Raw genomic sequence first — 13,472 nt, 5'->3', positions numbered from 1 at the left:
TAATAAATAAATTTAACTTGTTTTTCCTAGTGACATACAATGTACATAATAAACACACATATTACTTTTTATGGCCCCCACTATAGTAGTGGGGGACATATTGTTTTTGCCCTGTCTGTTGGTCTGTTGGTCTGTCTGTTGGTCTGTCTGTTTGCGCCAACTTTAACATTTTGCAATAACTTTTGCTATATTGAAGATAGCAACTTCATATTTGGCATGCATGTGTATCTCATGAAGCTGCACATTTTGAGTGGTGAAAGGTCAAGGTCAAGGTCATCCTTCAAGGTCAGAGGTCAAACATATATGGCCAAAATCGCTCATATTATGAATACTTTTGCAATATTGAAGATAGCAACTTGATATTTGGCATGCATGTGTATCTCATGGAGCTGCACATTTTGAGTGGTGAAAGGTCAAGGTCAAGGTCATCCTTCAAGGTCAGAGGTCAAATATATGTGGCCCAAATCGCTTATTTTATAAATACTTTTGCAATATTGAAGATAGCAACTTGATATTTGGCATGCATGTGCATCTCATGGAGCTGCACATTTTGAGTGGTGAAAGGTCAAGGTCAAGGTCATCCTTCAAGGTCAGAGGTCAAATATATGTGGCCCAAATCGCTTATTTTATGAATACTTTTGCAATATTGAATATAGCAACTTGACATTTGGCATGCATGTGTATCTCATGGAGCTGCACATTTTGAGTGGTGAAAGGTCAAGGTCATCCTTCACAAGGTCAAGGTCATCCTTCAAAGTCAAACGTCATATAGGGGGACATTGTGTTTCACAAACGCATCTTGTTACTTGCTGACATTGGACATGTTTACAAACAATATAAAATAAATACAGTAATATACATGTACATGTTTATTCTTTTTTTCAGCTCACAATAGCCTTGTACACTGGCATCTCAGAGAATAAAGTGTCAATACTATGGCTGGTTCCCCAGTACTTCCTGATCACCATGGGGGAGGTGCTGTTTTCAGTTGCTGGCCTATCTTTTGCATACTCCCAGGTAAGCCTCTGTTAACCCTTTGCATGCTGGGAAATTTCTTGTCTGCTAAAATGTCATCTGCTGAATTTCTAAAATTAGCATTTTCTTCTATTTTTTTTCAAAGAATACTATCAGAATAGCAAACAGTTTGGATCCAGATGAGACGCCACGTTCTGTGGCGTCTCATCTGGATCCAAACTGTTTGCAAAGGCCTTCAAAATTCGGTTCCAGCACTGAAAGGGTTAACACTTTCATACTCAGAAGCAATATGAAAACGTCTGTGCAATCAGCATAAAACCAGAGCAGCCTGTGAGTAACATGCACAGCCTGTTCAGGTTTTATGCTGTTTGCTGCTCATCAGTACCTTAGTGTTGGAAATGAAGCCTATAAAACTTGAATCCATTTAGAAAAGAATTTTAATTAATTTGGTTTCTTATGGACAACAAACTGGTTAAAATGCAAATCTGAGCAGGAAAAGGGTTTAGCTGCAATATGATTCATACTGCATGATTTTGGCCTTTGTGATTAATCATAACGGCTCACTGACTGCCGTCATGGAAAAAGACGTATTTCTTAATACTTTCAGCATGCATTTAAGGAATGTGAAATATTTCTGTATAAATTCGGGCAATTAGTAGCATTCATTTAACTAAATTGCTACCTGCCAGGTAAAGGTCATACTTTGATCCTGAAGATGAAGGTCAAATACAGCACTTATAAGGTCAAACCTTGTGTAACAGTTCTGCAAAAAGCTGTGCGTGATAGTGCCCGATGTTCATTTACAGCTCTAGTTGATTGGTTCCAGTACCCAGCTGGATGTTGGATCCGAGTAACACAGTGGCTTGCTTTAGTTTATATTATTCCCTGCCAAAGGGGGAGCGATATAGATATTGCTTTGGCCGTCTGTTACAAACTGTTCAGAGCTATGTCTCAGAAACTATATAACATATCAAAATGAAACTTTAAGGCGCATACAGATATCAATGAAGAGAAGTGCCAAGCACAGAACTGTAACCTTACACATTCTTAATTAAGAGCTATTGTTTCTTGTTTTGGCTATCCATTTCATCGCTCTTCAGATGTAACACTTCTAGAAAGGGATAGAGGTAGGTCTATGTTGGAAGTAAGATATCATTTTGGATAAAAATACCGATAGCTGCCTGCAATAGCTCGAGTAAGACATTATAAATTCTAGATAACATTCATACTATACTATACTTACACTAGTATACAGCTGCAGGGCCTGGTAATTACCCGTTTATGTTTGCATTTTCTCAGGCCCCACAATCGATGAAATCCGTAGTGCAAGCACTGTGGTTGTCCACGGTTGGTATTGGAGATATGGTCGTCATCATTGTAGCCAACATCCATTCCATTCCTTCACAGGTATGAAATTAATTACTGCAAGCTTTAATGAGCTATGAGAAATATTAAGAAGTCTAAGATGAAAGTTGTTCTGAGCTTGCCCGGAAAGCGCAATCTGTTTTTCTGTAAAAGATCCCCAAAATGTGTGAAACACTAGCCTTCTTTCATAGTATAGCATTTTCCAAGATTTCTCGTAGACCTTGGGGTGATAACCAAGTAGTTATGTTCCAGAATCACTTTAAGTTTTGTTTTATCCTAAATCCTTCTTTGTTTAGTTTATATACTGTTAATAGATAATTTTTCTCTTTCTCTGAAAATCAGTGTTCCTCATTATTCAGTCCGTAAAAACCTGTAAATATAATTTCACAGCCCCTGAAAATCTGTGTTTTTTAAGAAACAGCACCACAAGAAAACCTGTGATTTTCATCATTCAGCATCTGAAAACCCATACTTCTCTTTACACATCATCTGAAAATCTTGGTTTCTTATTAGACAGCCCCTTTTTAAACCTGTACCTTTCTTTACACAGATGGCAGAGTTCTTCCTGTTTGCCTGCCTGATGTTCATCGACACGCTAATCTTCATGCTGATGAGCCTGTTCTACGAGTACAAGTCCAACTCTGTCTACACTGAGCTACCAGATGATACAACACTTACGGGGGAGGGTGACAAGGGGGACACCAAGGAGATCTTGGAGGCTGACAGTTCAGAGAATCTTCCTCTGCAGCCAGTGAAGATAATATTAACTGCTGCAGAATAGCAGTGGATATGGGCAGTGTGGAATAGGATTGGTTGAGTGGAGGTTCATGGGACAAATTGTGTCAGGGGAAGTTAACTTTATGTTTCGTCAAAATTTTAACCATGAAATTCTTCTTCTGTATCCTTAAAGGTGTCCAATAATTTCTGTGGAATACATGTAGCAGTGGATTTCAATGTGTACAATTTTACAATGATATGCTATGATTATAGCTTAAATTTATCAAAGTTGCATTCCATGACATAATTTTACTTAGAAACTATTCTTTGTGTGATGTTATTAAATTATTAAATTGTTAATTAAATCACTTTTACATGCTACAGTAAATGTTTTGTTTTTTTGGGGGGGGGGGGGCGTATAGGATAAATGGAGGTTTACAAAATGTTTCTTCTAAATTTCAACCATGAAATTGCTTTGTGGAGCAAGTCTTGACAATGTGCAAAAGAACCAAAGGAGGTTTACTTGTGATATCTTTCAAATGCAGGAATTTTAACTGTGGAGTGGAGTTTATTTTAAAAATCTGAAATAGTACCAGTATAGCTTTTTTATACTTTGAAATAAACGCTATAGGGGATTTATTTGATGCGTCTGTAGAAAGTTGCAATCTCAATACAGAAAAACACTGGTTGATAAAATGTGTGACAAACGTAAGCGTATGTTTTTCACAAAATATAGCTTTTGTGGGGACCTTTTCGTCATTCTAATGCTCCAATTCTCCTCCATGGAATCATTCCAGTCTAATTATGATAAATAAATCATACACGCAACTTCAAAATTATTCACATAGCTTCATGACTTTTTTTCAGTTATGTTACCGTAATCTACATATCATGCCTTCATCTAAATGCAAAAATAGTTCTCTATTGATTGTGTAGAAAATCATTTGGGTAATGTATTCATTTTGGAAGTAATATGATGCAAACCAAACCCAAGTGCTGAACTTTTGTTGATGAGATATATACAACTAAATGACAATTTTAAGTTTAAATTTATAGAAAGTAACATTCCATGACATAAATAGGCAGTTAAATGTCATTATTAGATTGACACAAAAAAAACAGATGCATTTTCTTTATTATATCCCCATCACCATTGGTAATGGGGGCTATATAGGAGTCACTTTGTCAGTCTGTCTGTCGGTCTGTCCCGAAATTTCATCCGATCTTCACCAAACTTGGTCACAAGTTGTATCTAGATGATGTCTAGGTCAAGTTTGAATATGGGTCATGCCAGGTCAAAAACTTGGTCACGGGGTCACAATTAGTGTGTTTTAAATCGAAAGTTTGTCCGCACCATAACTATGTCATTTATCGTTAGATTTTAAAATGACTTGGTACATTTGTTCACCATCATGGGACGGTGTGTCGTATGAAAAAGGTACGTTGATATCTCCAATGTCAAGTTCACACTTGGGGTTCAAAGGTCAAATGCTTGTCCGGGCCATAACTTTGTAATTAATTGTGAGATTTTAAAACCTTTTGGCAAATTTGTTCACCATCAGTGGACGGTGTGTCGCGCGAAAGAATAACGTCGATATCTCCAAGGTCAAGGTCACACTTTGAGTTCAATGATTATAAATTAGCTTGTACGGGCCATACTTATGTCATTCATTGTTAGAGTTTAAAATCATTTGGCACATTTGTTCGCCATAATTGGACAGAGTGTTGCGCGAAAGAATTACGTCAATATCTCAAAGGTCAAGGTCACACTTTATGTTCAAAGGTCAAAACTGGCCATAAATGAGCTTGTCCGGGCCAAAACATTGTTGTTCATTGTGATATTTAAAAATCATTTGGCACATTTGTTCACCATCATTGGACGGTGTGTTGCGCGAAAGAATTTTGTCAATATCTCCAAGGTCAAGGTCACTTTTTTAGTTCAAAGGTCAAAAATGGCCATAAATGAGCTGGTCTTTCTAACTATGTCTTTCATTGTGAGATTTTAAAATCATTTGGCACATTCGTTCACCATCATTGGACGGTGTGGCGCGCGAAAGAATTACGTGATATATCCAAGGTCAAGGTCACACTTTGAGTTCAAAGGTAAAAAATGGCCATAAATGAGCTTGTCCAGGCCATAACTATGTCGTTTATTGTGAGATTTTTAAATCATTTGGCTCTTTTGTTCACCATCATTAGATGGTGTGTCGCGCAAAAGAATTAGGTAGATATCTCCAAGGTCAAGGTCACACTTTGAGTTCAAAGGTCAAAAATGGCAATAAATGATCTTGTCTGGACCATAACTCTGTTATTCATTTTTTAAATGACTCTGTACATAATCATTAATTTTGTTCACAGTCATTGGACGGCCTGTCATGGAAAATAATTCAAGAGTTCAAAGGTCAAAATGGCTGTAAATAATAATGGCATAACAATTCTTAAAAATTTCCATAACTTACATTCTCTTGTTTTGTGAAGACAGCATGCAAAATAGTCTGTGTCAATGCGGCACGTGGGGGTATACGTCGCGTCTGTGACAAAGCTCTAGTTTTAACTCTGCAAATATACTATATATTCAAACTTGCATTTTGTTTACCCCTTTCCCACTCAGAACCAAAATGAAAATGGCTATGTGCAAACAACATTAAACCGGAACAGCCTGCGAGTAACTCGCAGTCTGTTCAGGTTTTATGCTGTTTGCTGCTCATCAGTATGTAAGGGTTGGAAAACAAGCATTTAAACCTGAATTTAGTAAGAAAGGTATTTAATTAAATTTAACTTACTAAGGGCCTACAAATGCGACAAAATACGTATCTTAGTTGTAAAGGGATAATTTGTTAGGGACATTTACCAGTTTATTTGTGTTTATTGAAAATGACATGCTAATCCAAACAAATGTGGTAGTTGTTTCAATTTGTCTTCATTATTCAAGGTGAAGAAGATGTGATTCGCTATATAGGCTCATCTCTAAAAACCAAAAGTCACAGTTAACAAATTCCAACAACTACAATTGAAATGTATAATTTATATTGTTTATAACAAATATTTGAAAAAAAACAGCTTGTTATTAAAGATAGTATGATTGTATAGACAATACTCATTTATTTCTTTAAGTTTAATACTCTTTTATTTCTTTAAGATTATATGTGAAATTATACAGCGATACTGAACTGATAAAATTACGTTCTATATTTGAAAGTCAGAAAGATATATTTGTAAGGACAATGTTGTATCACAAATAACTGTTATGTTTGAAATTCTATTTGCAGATGTTATTACTCTTTATATAGCTGTTTGTTGTTTTAATTTGCTCATGATCAGATGTAAATGATTGATTTCTTTTCAAAGATCATATAATTTGATGCATTTTTCTAATTTTTATTGTCTTGTTTGTTTATTTTATTGTTACATATTTCTGTTTGCTTAATTTTATTTAATGCAATTGCTTCTGTAAAAAATTAATAATTTTAATGTCTTGTAACTGAAGATTATTATCATTTCTATATATTTTGTTGGTTATTATTATAATTCATATTTATTAAAGTTATTAAACGGAAGATTGAATTAAATCAAACATGTTTGTATTCATATAGCAGTGTATATTTATTTTATAGTTATTAATTGTCTGTTGAAATGCGTTTTTATCTTGTTATAAGGTTAGTTTTAGAAATCCGTAGTGTATTTCATTTCCAAGGTTGTGGTATGTAATTTCATATACATGTATTTACATTATCTTACTCCTGTTGTGTTGTTTCCTTGAAACCAAATGAATTTAAAAATGAGACGCACACTGGTAAAACGGGCATTGGTGCATTTCCGTAGTGTTGTCGCAGATTAACCACAGTCTGCACACGCTAATTAGGGACAACACCTTCAGCTTTAATGGAGCAATTTTTCATTTAAAGGGAGTCTCTCCTAAACGAACACCATGCAGTTCAGGCTGAAAGTGTTTTTTCCTGATAAGCCTGTGCGGACTTTTCAGGCTAATCTGGGACAACACTTTATGCACTTGCTGTAAGCCCTATTTTCCCAGAGTGCTGCTCAAATATACATGTAAGTTGCATAATTCCCAGTGCCAAGTGTTAAAGTACATTCTTACAACTGGGTTGCATTCATTAAAAGAGTAAAATAACATTCCTTGTGCTTTGATTCAAACTCAGAATGTTGGATTGATTTTGTTAAGTTTATTCAATTTTTCACCATGCACAAGAAGTTCTTCCATAGATTAAATCATATTGGAGCGTTGTTATCACCCATATTTGAATCTCTTAATCAAAAATGATTATTATTATCAGTGATGCATTTACCAAATATGTGTTCTTGTTTTTGCAGATATCTTCCTTTCTGTTACTAGTTAAAGTTTATTGTTGATGTTTATTTTACTGCTGATATATACATACACTCTATTAAAATGTTATATTTACATTAAAAAATAAATTTAAAGATCTTTGATACAATGGTTGTTATTTTGCTTCTGTGAGAAATAATTTATAATTTCAAGCAATCAACAACAAGATAAAAATTCACTGCGTTCCTACAACAAATTGGAGACTCAAAATATAATATTTTGTGTATTTTCTTCTTTTTTTAGCTCACCTAAGCACAATGTGCTCTTGATGAGCTTTTGTGATCGACTTTTGTCGATGGTCCCTCATGCATCGTTCAGCGCTAATATTTTATCTTGTTAACACTAAAGAGGCCATATTTATTGCCCGATCTTCATGAAACTTGGTCAGAAGATGTCTGAATGATATCTTGGACGAGTTCCAAAATGGTTCCGGTTGGTTGAAAAACGTGGTCCCCAGGGGGCGGTACATTTTTCCTTAAATGGCTATACTAAAACCTTGTTAACACTAGAAGCCACATTTATTGTTAGGTCTTTATAAAACTTGCTCATAATATTTTTCCCAATGATATCTTGGACGAGTTCCAAAATGGTTTCGGTTGGTTGAAAAACATGGTCCCAAGGGGGCGGGACATTTTTCCTGAGCCATTAATCGAATTATGTTTTAAATAATGCAGTTAATTAATTACTGTTATTTAAGCAATTAACGTGGCCATTTACCTGGCCTACTGAATCCATCAATTTTATTGAATTATAAAGGTATTAAACAACACTTTTATTTGAGGTAACATTTTTTGACGTTTTTATACCGCTTTCTTTTTATGATCAATTAAAAAAATTCATAATAATGTACCTTAACAATGTTCCATAATTGATGGAACTTTTGGAGGGCCAGTGCCAGGGGTGGTTTATTAGAAGGGTGGCATATGTCCTTGCTATATAGTACGTTGATCCTTGCTGATGAAATAAAAATAATACAAGTATTTCAATCTTTAAAAAAAAATCATACCGGGTCCTCACTACGTTTCTGTTGGTTCGCTGCACGTCCAATCAATCCACAAGTCACATCCAATCAATCCACAAGTCACGTCCAATCAATCCACAAGTCACGTCCAATCAATCCACAAGTCACGTCCAATCAATCCACAAGCCATGTCCAATCAGTCCACAAGTCACGTCCAATCAATCCACAAGTCACGTCCAATCAATCCACAAGCCATGTCCAATCAGTCCACAAGTCACGTCCAATCAATCTACAAGTCACGTCCAATCAGTCCACAAGTCACGTCCAATAAGTCCACAAGTCACGTCCAATCAGTTCACAAGTCACTTCCAATCAATCCACAAGTCACGTCCAATCAATCCACAAGTCACGTCCAATCAATCCACAAGTCACGTCCAATCAATCCACACGTCACGTCCAATCAATCCACAAGTCACGTCCAATCAGTCCACAAGTCACGTCCAATCAGTCCACAAGTCACGTCCAATCAATCCACACGTCACGTCCAATCAATCCACAAGTCACGTCCAATCAATCCATAAGTCACGTCCAATCAATCCACAAGTCACGTCCAATCAATCCACAAGTCACGTCCAATCAGTCCACAAGTCACGTCCAATCAATCCACACGTCACGTCCAATCAATCCACAAGTCACGTCCAATCAATCCATAAGTCACGTCCAATCAATCCACAAGTCACGTCCAATCAATCCACAAGTCACGTCCAATCAATCCACAAGTCACGTCCAATCAAAGTCACCTCTAAATTGTCTGTTCATATATAAAATGAATCGTATATATCGATCAAACAGTAATGCAGTAATGGGAATTGGTAATAATCATTCATTTAGCAGGCAGCAGCTGACGATTCCGTCGGAATAAATCCGCATCTATTACTACGCACATTGTTCTGGTATGTGTCCAACAATTTCTCTTCGTAAATACAAGAGTGTAAAAATATCCGCCAGTGAGACTATACTTTTATAATCATTGCTTGTTTGTTTGCCTGTTTTCTCAGAAACATTGCGGGAATTTCATGAAAGGTTGGGGCTGGGCCAACTATTTGAGTGTTTGTTTTCTCGGTAAAATGAGCGGATTTCCTGGAAGTTTGGGACCTGGCCAAGTACAGTAACATTTATATTGAGAAGAGTGTAGACAAACATTGCTGCATGTCTGATCATCTGATTGTGACGATGTGTTTCATAGAGAGAACGTCGTGTTTCGTTTCATTAGTATTGTTGGCGATTCAATGAGTCTGTTTAGAATACCAACATGCATATTAATATTAAACACATGTTTGTTTCTCATTACTCCGTTTTTACTCTACTTACAACCCAACGACGATAGCTTAAAGTCGACATCTAATTGAGTAGCATTGAGGAAAATATGATAATTAGAACACAAACACAGTTTTAATGATATACGTGCACATAAAACTAAGTCATAGGTCCAAATGTATTGTCAATATAATGCCAATGTTATATAAACAACCATGCCATTTAATTTACCTCAATATCCATACAGTGTTGTTTTCAAATTAGCTCAACTTCTTTTTCATATCTTTTCTAAGAAATAATGAAACACATGATGTAAAAAGAATATTTCGTGTACTGAATTATTATTATCATATTTTATAAAATTGATGTGATAACGGGTTTGGTTACTTTGTAATGTGTTATGTATTAATCTCTGTTTTTGTGAGATATGATTGAACAGACCATTTTTTGTAGTCATACAAAGGATTGATTTAAGCTTGCATTGTCATTAGCATTTGTTTATGAGAATGAATTGTCTTAATGTAATCCAATAGTGAACAGCCTTTGTGAATTGTCGTCGTTGTTAAGGACTTTGTAACAGTCAGGCTCTTTTAGGTGTATGCCTAACAAAGTGTGATCTCATTCAACCATTCATATATAATTGGTTGTTGGAAACGAGTGTTTCAAAGACTCGTTTAATTTAAAAGGTGCGAACATTTTATTAAACTATGAAACTTAGTAAAAACAAATGCCTGAACTAAACCGATTATTATTGGTGTATGAAATTCCAATTTAATTGTAATTTTCTTTATGTATTGAGCAATTTAATTTTGCTTGAAGTCCTGCAACAAAGTCACGCGACGAAAAGGATTATGACATGCATTTTTCATTATTGCGTAACGTGTTCTTAATGCAAATACGCCATCTAAAAAGTGTGTATGACTGTTTCGTGTACACGTGTAACTTTAACGTAGAATTATCGTAAGTTTCATGATCGTTTGTTCGCGGATTTAGCGGATAAAAATGTGTTCCTATCCATGATTTATGAACAGTTTTTATTTTACGGGTATTGGAATGCTTTTTGTGCGTTTATAAGCATTGCATACGATTTTGCGTGATGGTTTTATTGATGTTGATGAATTATGTTGGCAGGTGAATGCACATACGAACTGAGACTGCGGGTGCTTTATGGTTATTAGAAAACGTCGAACCGTATTCTGAGTGTCCGTACGGAGCATTGTTGAGGCCGACTCGCTTCCGTGTGGATACATTTTCTGCAAGGTTATCACACTACATTCATATGATACGCGAGCAGACAACGTTCGGTACTACAAGTACTATGTTTACCGCCTACTGGCTAACGATGTTATAAATATAAATAACAAACTATCAGAGTCTTATGGACCCGTTTTAACCGTAAGATCTGATTATAAAATAGCATGCTTCTTAAGATGAAACGCCTCTGTAAAACACATACATACATGATATGAGTATGGACTGCAGTGAAATTCGGTCATGCCAGTAAAAAAGATAAATTGCCTTTCACATTAACGCAAAGTTTACGCTATATCGAATCAAGCTGCAATTCATGTAAAGTAACATGAATTGAGAAATTTGTTACAAATTCAGAGAATTGTTTCAGACACAAAGTATGGTTCAAATCAATACTTACATATTTAAATATACATGTAATACTAGCTGATGACAAAAATACAGATTATCATTTTATAAATGATTTAATCATCGACTAAACGTAACTATAATACACATTTATGTGCATCCGATCTGCTTTACAACAGTTGACGATGTCGCTTTGAGGTCGCTTTCGTGAAATTAATTTACGAGGTCTCTGAAGACTCGCGCGTTTTGATGTTATCAAAATGTGACATTAAGAGACTGTTACGAGAACAAAATGACCTTATGGTAGCTTCCAGATACAGGCCCTCGATCTTTAAACTTATTTCTAATGAGGATCATACCGTGCAGACAAACGTATCGGGCCACTTATTTCTTTTCTTTTGAATAACAACATTAGCAAGGTGTAAACACATACCAAAAGAACTACCGGGGTAAGCACGATTGACTGAAACAAATAGATTTTTAACTGTGAGCGGAGGACAAATTTCATCTCTTGTTTTAGTAATGGAATATTCTGACATATTCTTTTCATTTTCAATAATTTAGATTGAAACATTTTCAAGTCCGCATCAGTATTAGATGTTTCATGAAAATCACGCTTACCGATATAACGAACGTTTACGTTACGTTGATTGTTCAGTATTTGGATACAAAATGTTTGATAGAAAAACTTAACATAATATGTGCAATAATATTTGGTTTAAAAAAAAAACAACTGTTTGTGTTTATATCAGACGCGTTAGCTGCAGTCGTGACTTGGAACTGACAACGACGTAACATAAGAAACGCTAGGCTCATATATGAGTCGCGTCTGAGAAAACTGGGCATAATGCATGTGCGTAAAGTGCAGTCCGCACAGGCTATTCAGGGCGACACTCTCCGCTTTTATGACATTTTTCGTTCAAATGCAGTCTCTTCTAAGCAAATATCCAATTTAGACGGAAAGTGTCGTCCCAGATAAGCATATGCGGACTGCACAGGGTAATCTAGTAAACTTTACGCACAAGCATTATGCCCAGTTTTCTCAGAACGCGACTCATATAAAACAGATTCTTTGCTGTAAGCCAAACACATCCTGTTGAGCCTATACGTGTACTTTTATCTTTGTATTGCGCAATATGTTGCTTAGCAACATTAAATACATGATACAACGTTCAGGTAATTTGATATGAACGACTAAGTGTTTGAATTACAGGTTTATTCGCTGATGGCTTATAGGTAAAATGTGAAAGTGGCGTTACGGCAGTAAGTCGACTACAACATGTGCAATATAATAATGCAAGGGGCGAAGCCCGGCCATATTATGGTTCCTCGAAGTATACAAAATCGTAATGATTTTCAATTTTCAACAATCTTTCTATTTTAGTTAGAGACTCAATACTGTTTGATTAATGTGTTCAATTTTGTGGACAGAACATGACGCCATATTGTTTGAAACATAACATTATAACATTATAACTCATGTACAACTCATAGAGTCCAGCCCGTGTGTAAATACCTGAAAACCAGGCTGATTCTGCACCCTGAATACTAAACAGGTACAAAATGGTATAACGGGTTATTTTTACTTTTGTCAACTATTTTTGACAAATTAGTTATCTGTTTTCTAAACGAATTTCAAAAACTTAAGGGTTCATAAAGACCCTATAACCAGAAACTACTGGCCCGTTGGTCTCAAAGTCCTTAACAGTGTATACCAGGACATTAAAAAAGGACGTATTTGCCCATTATGCTCAAGTACAGTCACAATAAATGAGAATTAAACATTAACGTCCACCTGATTAAATGTTATAACGATTTAAATTCATTATAACAGCATAAATCTTCTCACATGGTGCTGTCAAAACTTCTTTTGATTTCAGGTCTATCTTGGAAATGACTTCATAGAGAAATTTAATTATATATGGTGACCTGTCGGTAGCCTATTGAATTCAACATTATTGTAACGCTTAAATACGACCGACTCACTGGATTCAGGGAAAAGATAAAGTTGTGGTGCAACTTATAGTGCACATTTTTTACTTGTCAAAAAACAGCCCCCGTGGCTATGAGTATGGTAGCAGTAGTAGTGGTAGTAGTAGTAGTGGTACTAAAAGTAGTAGTGGTAGTAGTAGTAGTAGTAGTAGTATAGTAGTAGTAGTAGTAGTAGTAGTAGTAGTAGTAGTAGTAGTA

At 35.6% G+C, this 13,472-nt stretch overlaps 1 protein-coding gene across 8 annotated transcripts in view; it reads left to right on the top strand.

Moving 5' to 3' along the window:
- Positions 1–13,472, top strand: part of LOC127847264 (solute carrier family 15 member 2-like) — a 101,212-nt gene that overhangs the window by 37,860 nt on the left and 49,880 nt on the right. For 2 of the 8 annotated variants that reach the window (XM_052379056.1, XM_052379057.1), the window contains exons 21-22: positions 886–1,017; positions 2,275–2,382. The exons of 2 other annotated variants lie outside the window; for them this stretch is intronic. In XM_052379056.1, the coding sequence (XP_052235016.1) occupies positions 886–1,017; positions 2,275–2,382 (240 nt within the window). Of the gene's footprint in view, positions 1–885; positions 1,018–2,274; positions 2,383–2,890; positions 7,515–13,472 lie in introns of those variants that run through there. 4 more of the 8 variants (XR_008033886.1, XR_008033887.1, XM_052379055.1 and 1 more) reach the window with 4 other exon arrangements.

Source organism: Dreissena polymorpha, chromosome 10 (assembly GCF_020536995.1).
Source record: "Dreissena polymorpha isolate Duluth1 chromosome 10, UMN_Dpol_1.0, whole genome shotgun sequence".
Lineage (NCBI taxonomy): Eukaryota > Metazoa > Mollusca > Bivalvia > Myida > Dreissenidae > Dreissena > Dreissena polymorpha.
The sequence above is the reverse complement of the archived record's forward strand: the minus strand, read 5'-3'. Positions and strand labels throughout refer to the sequence as shown.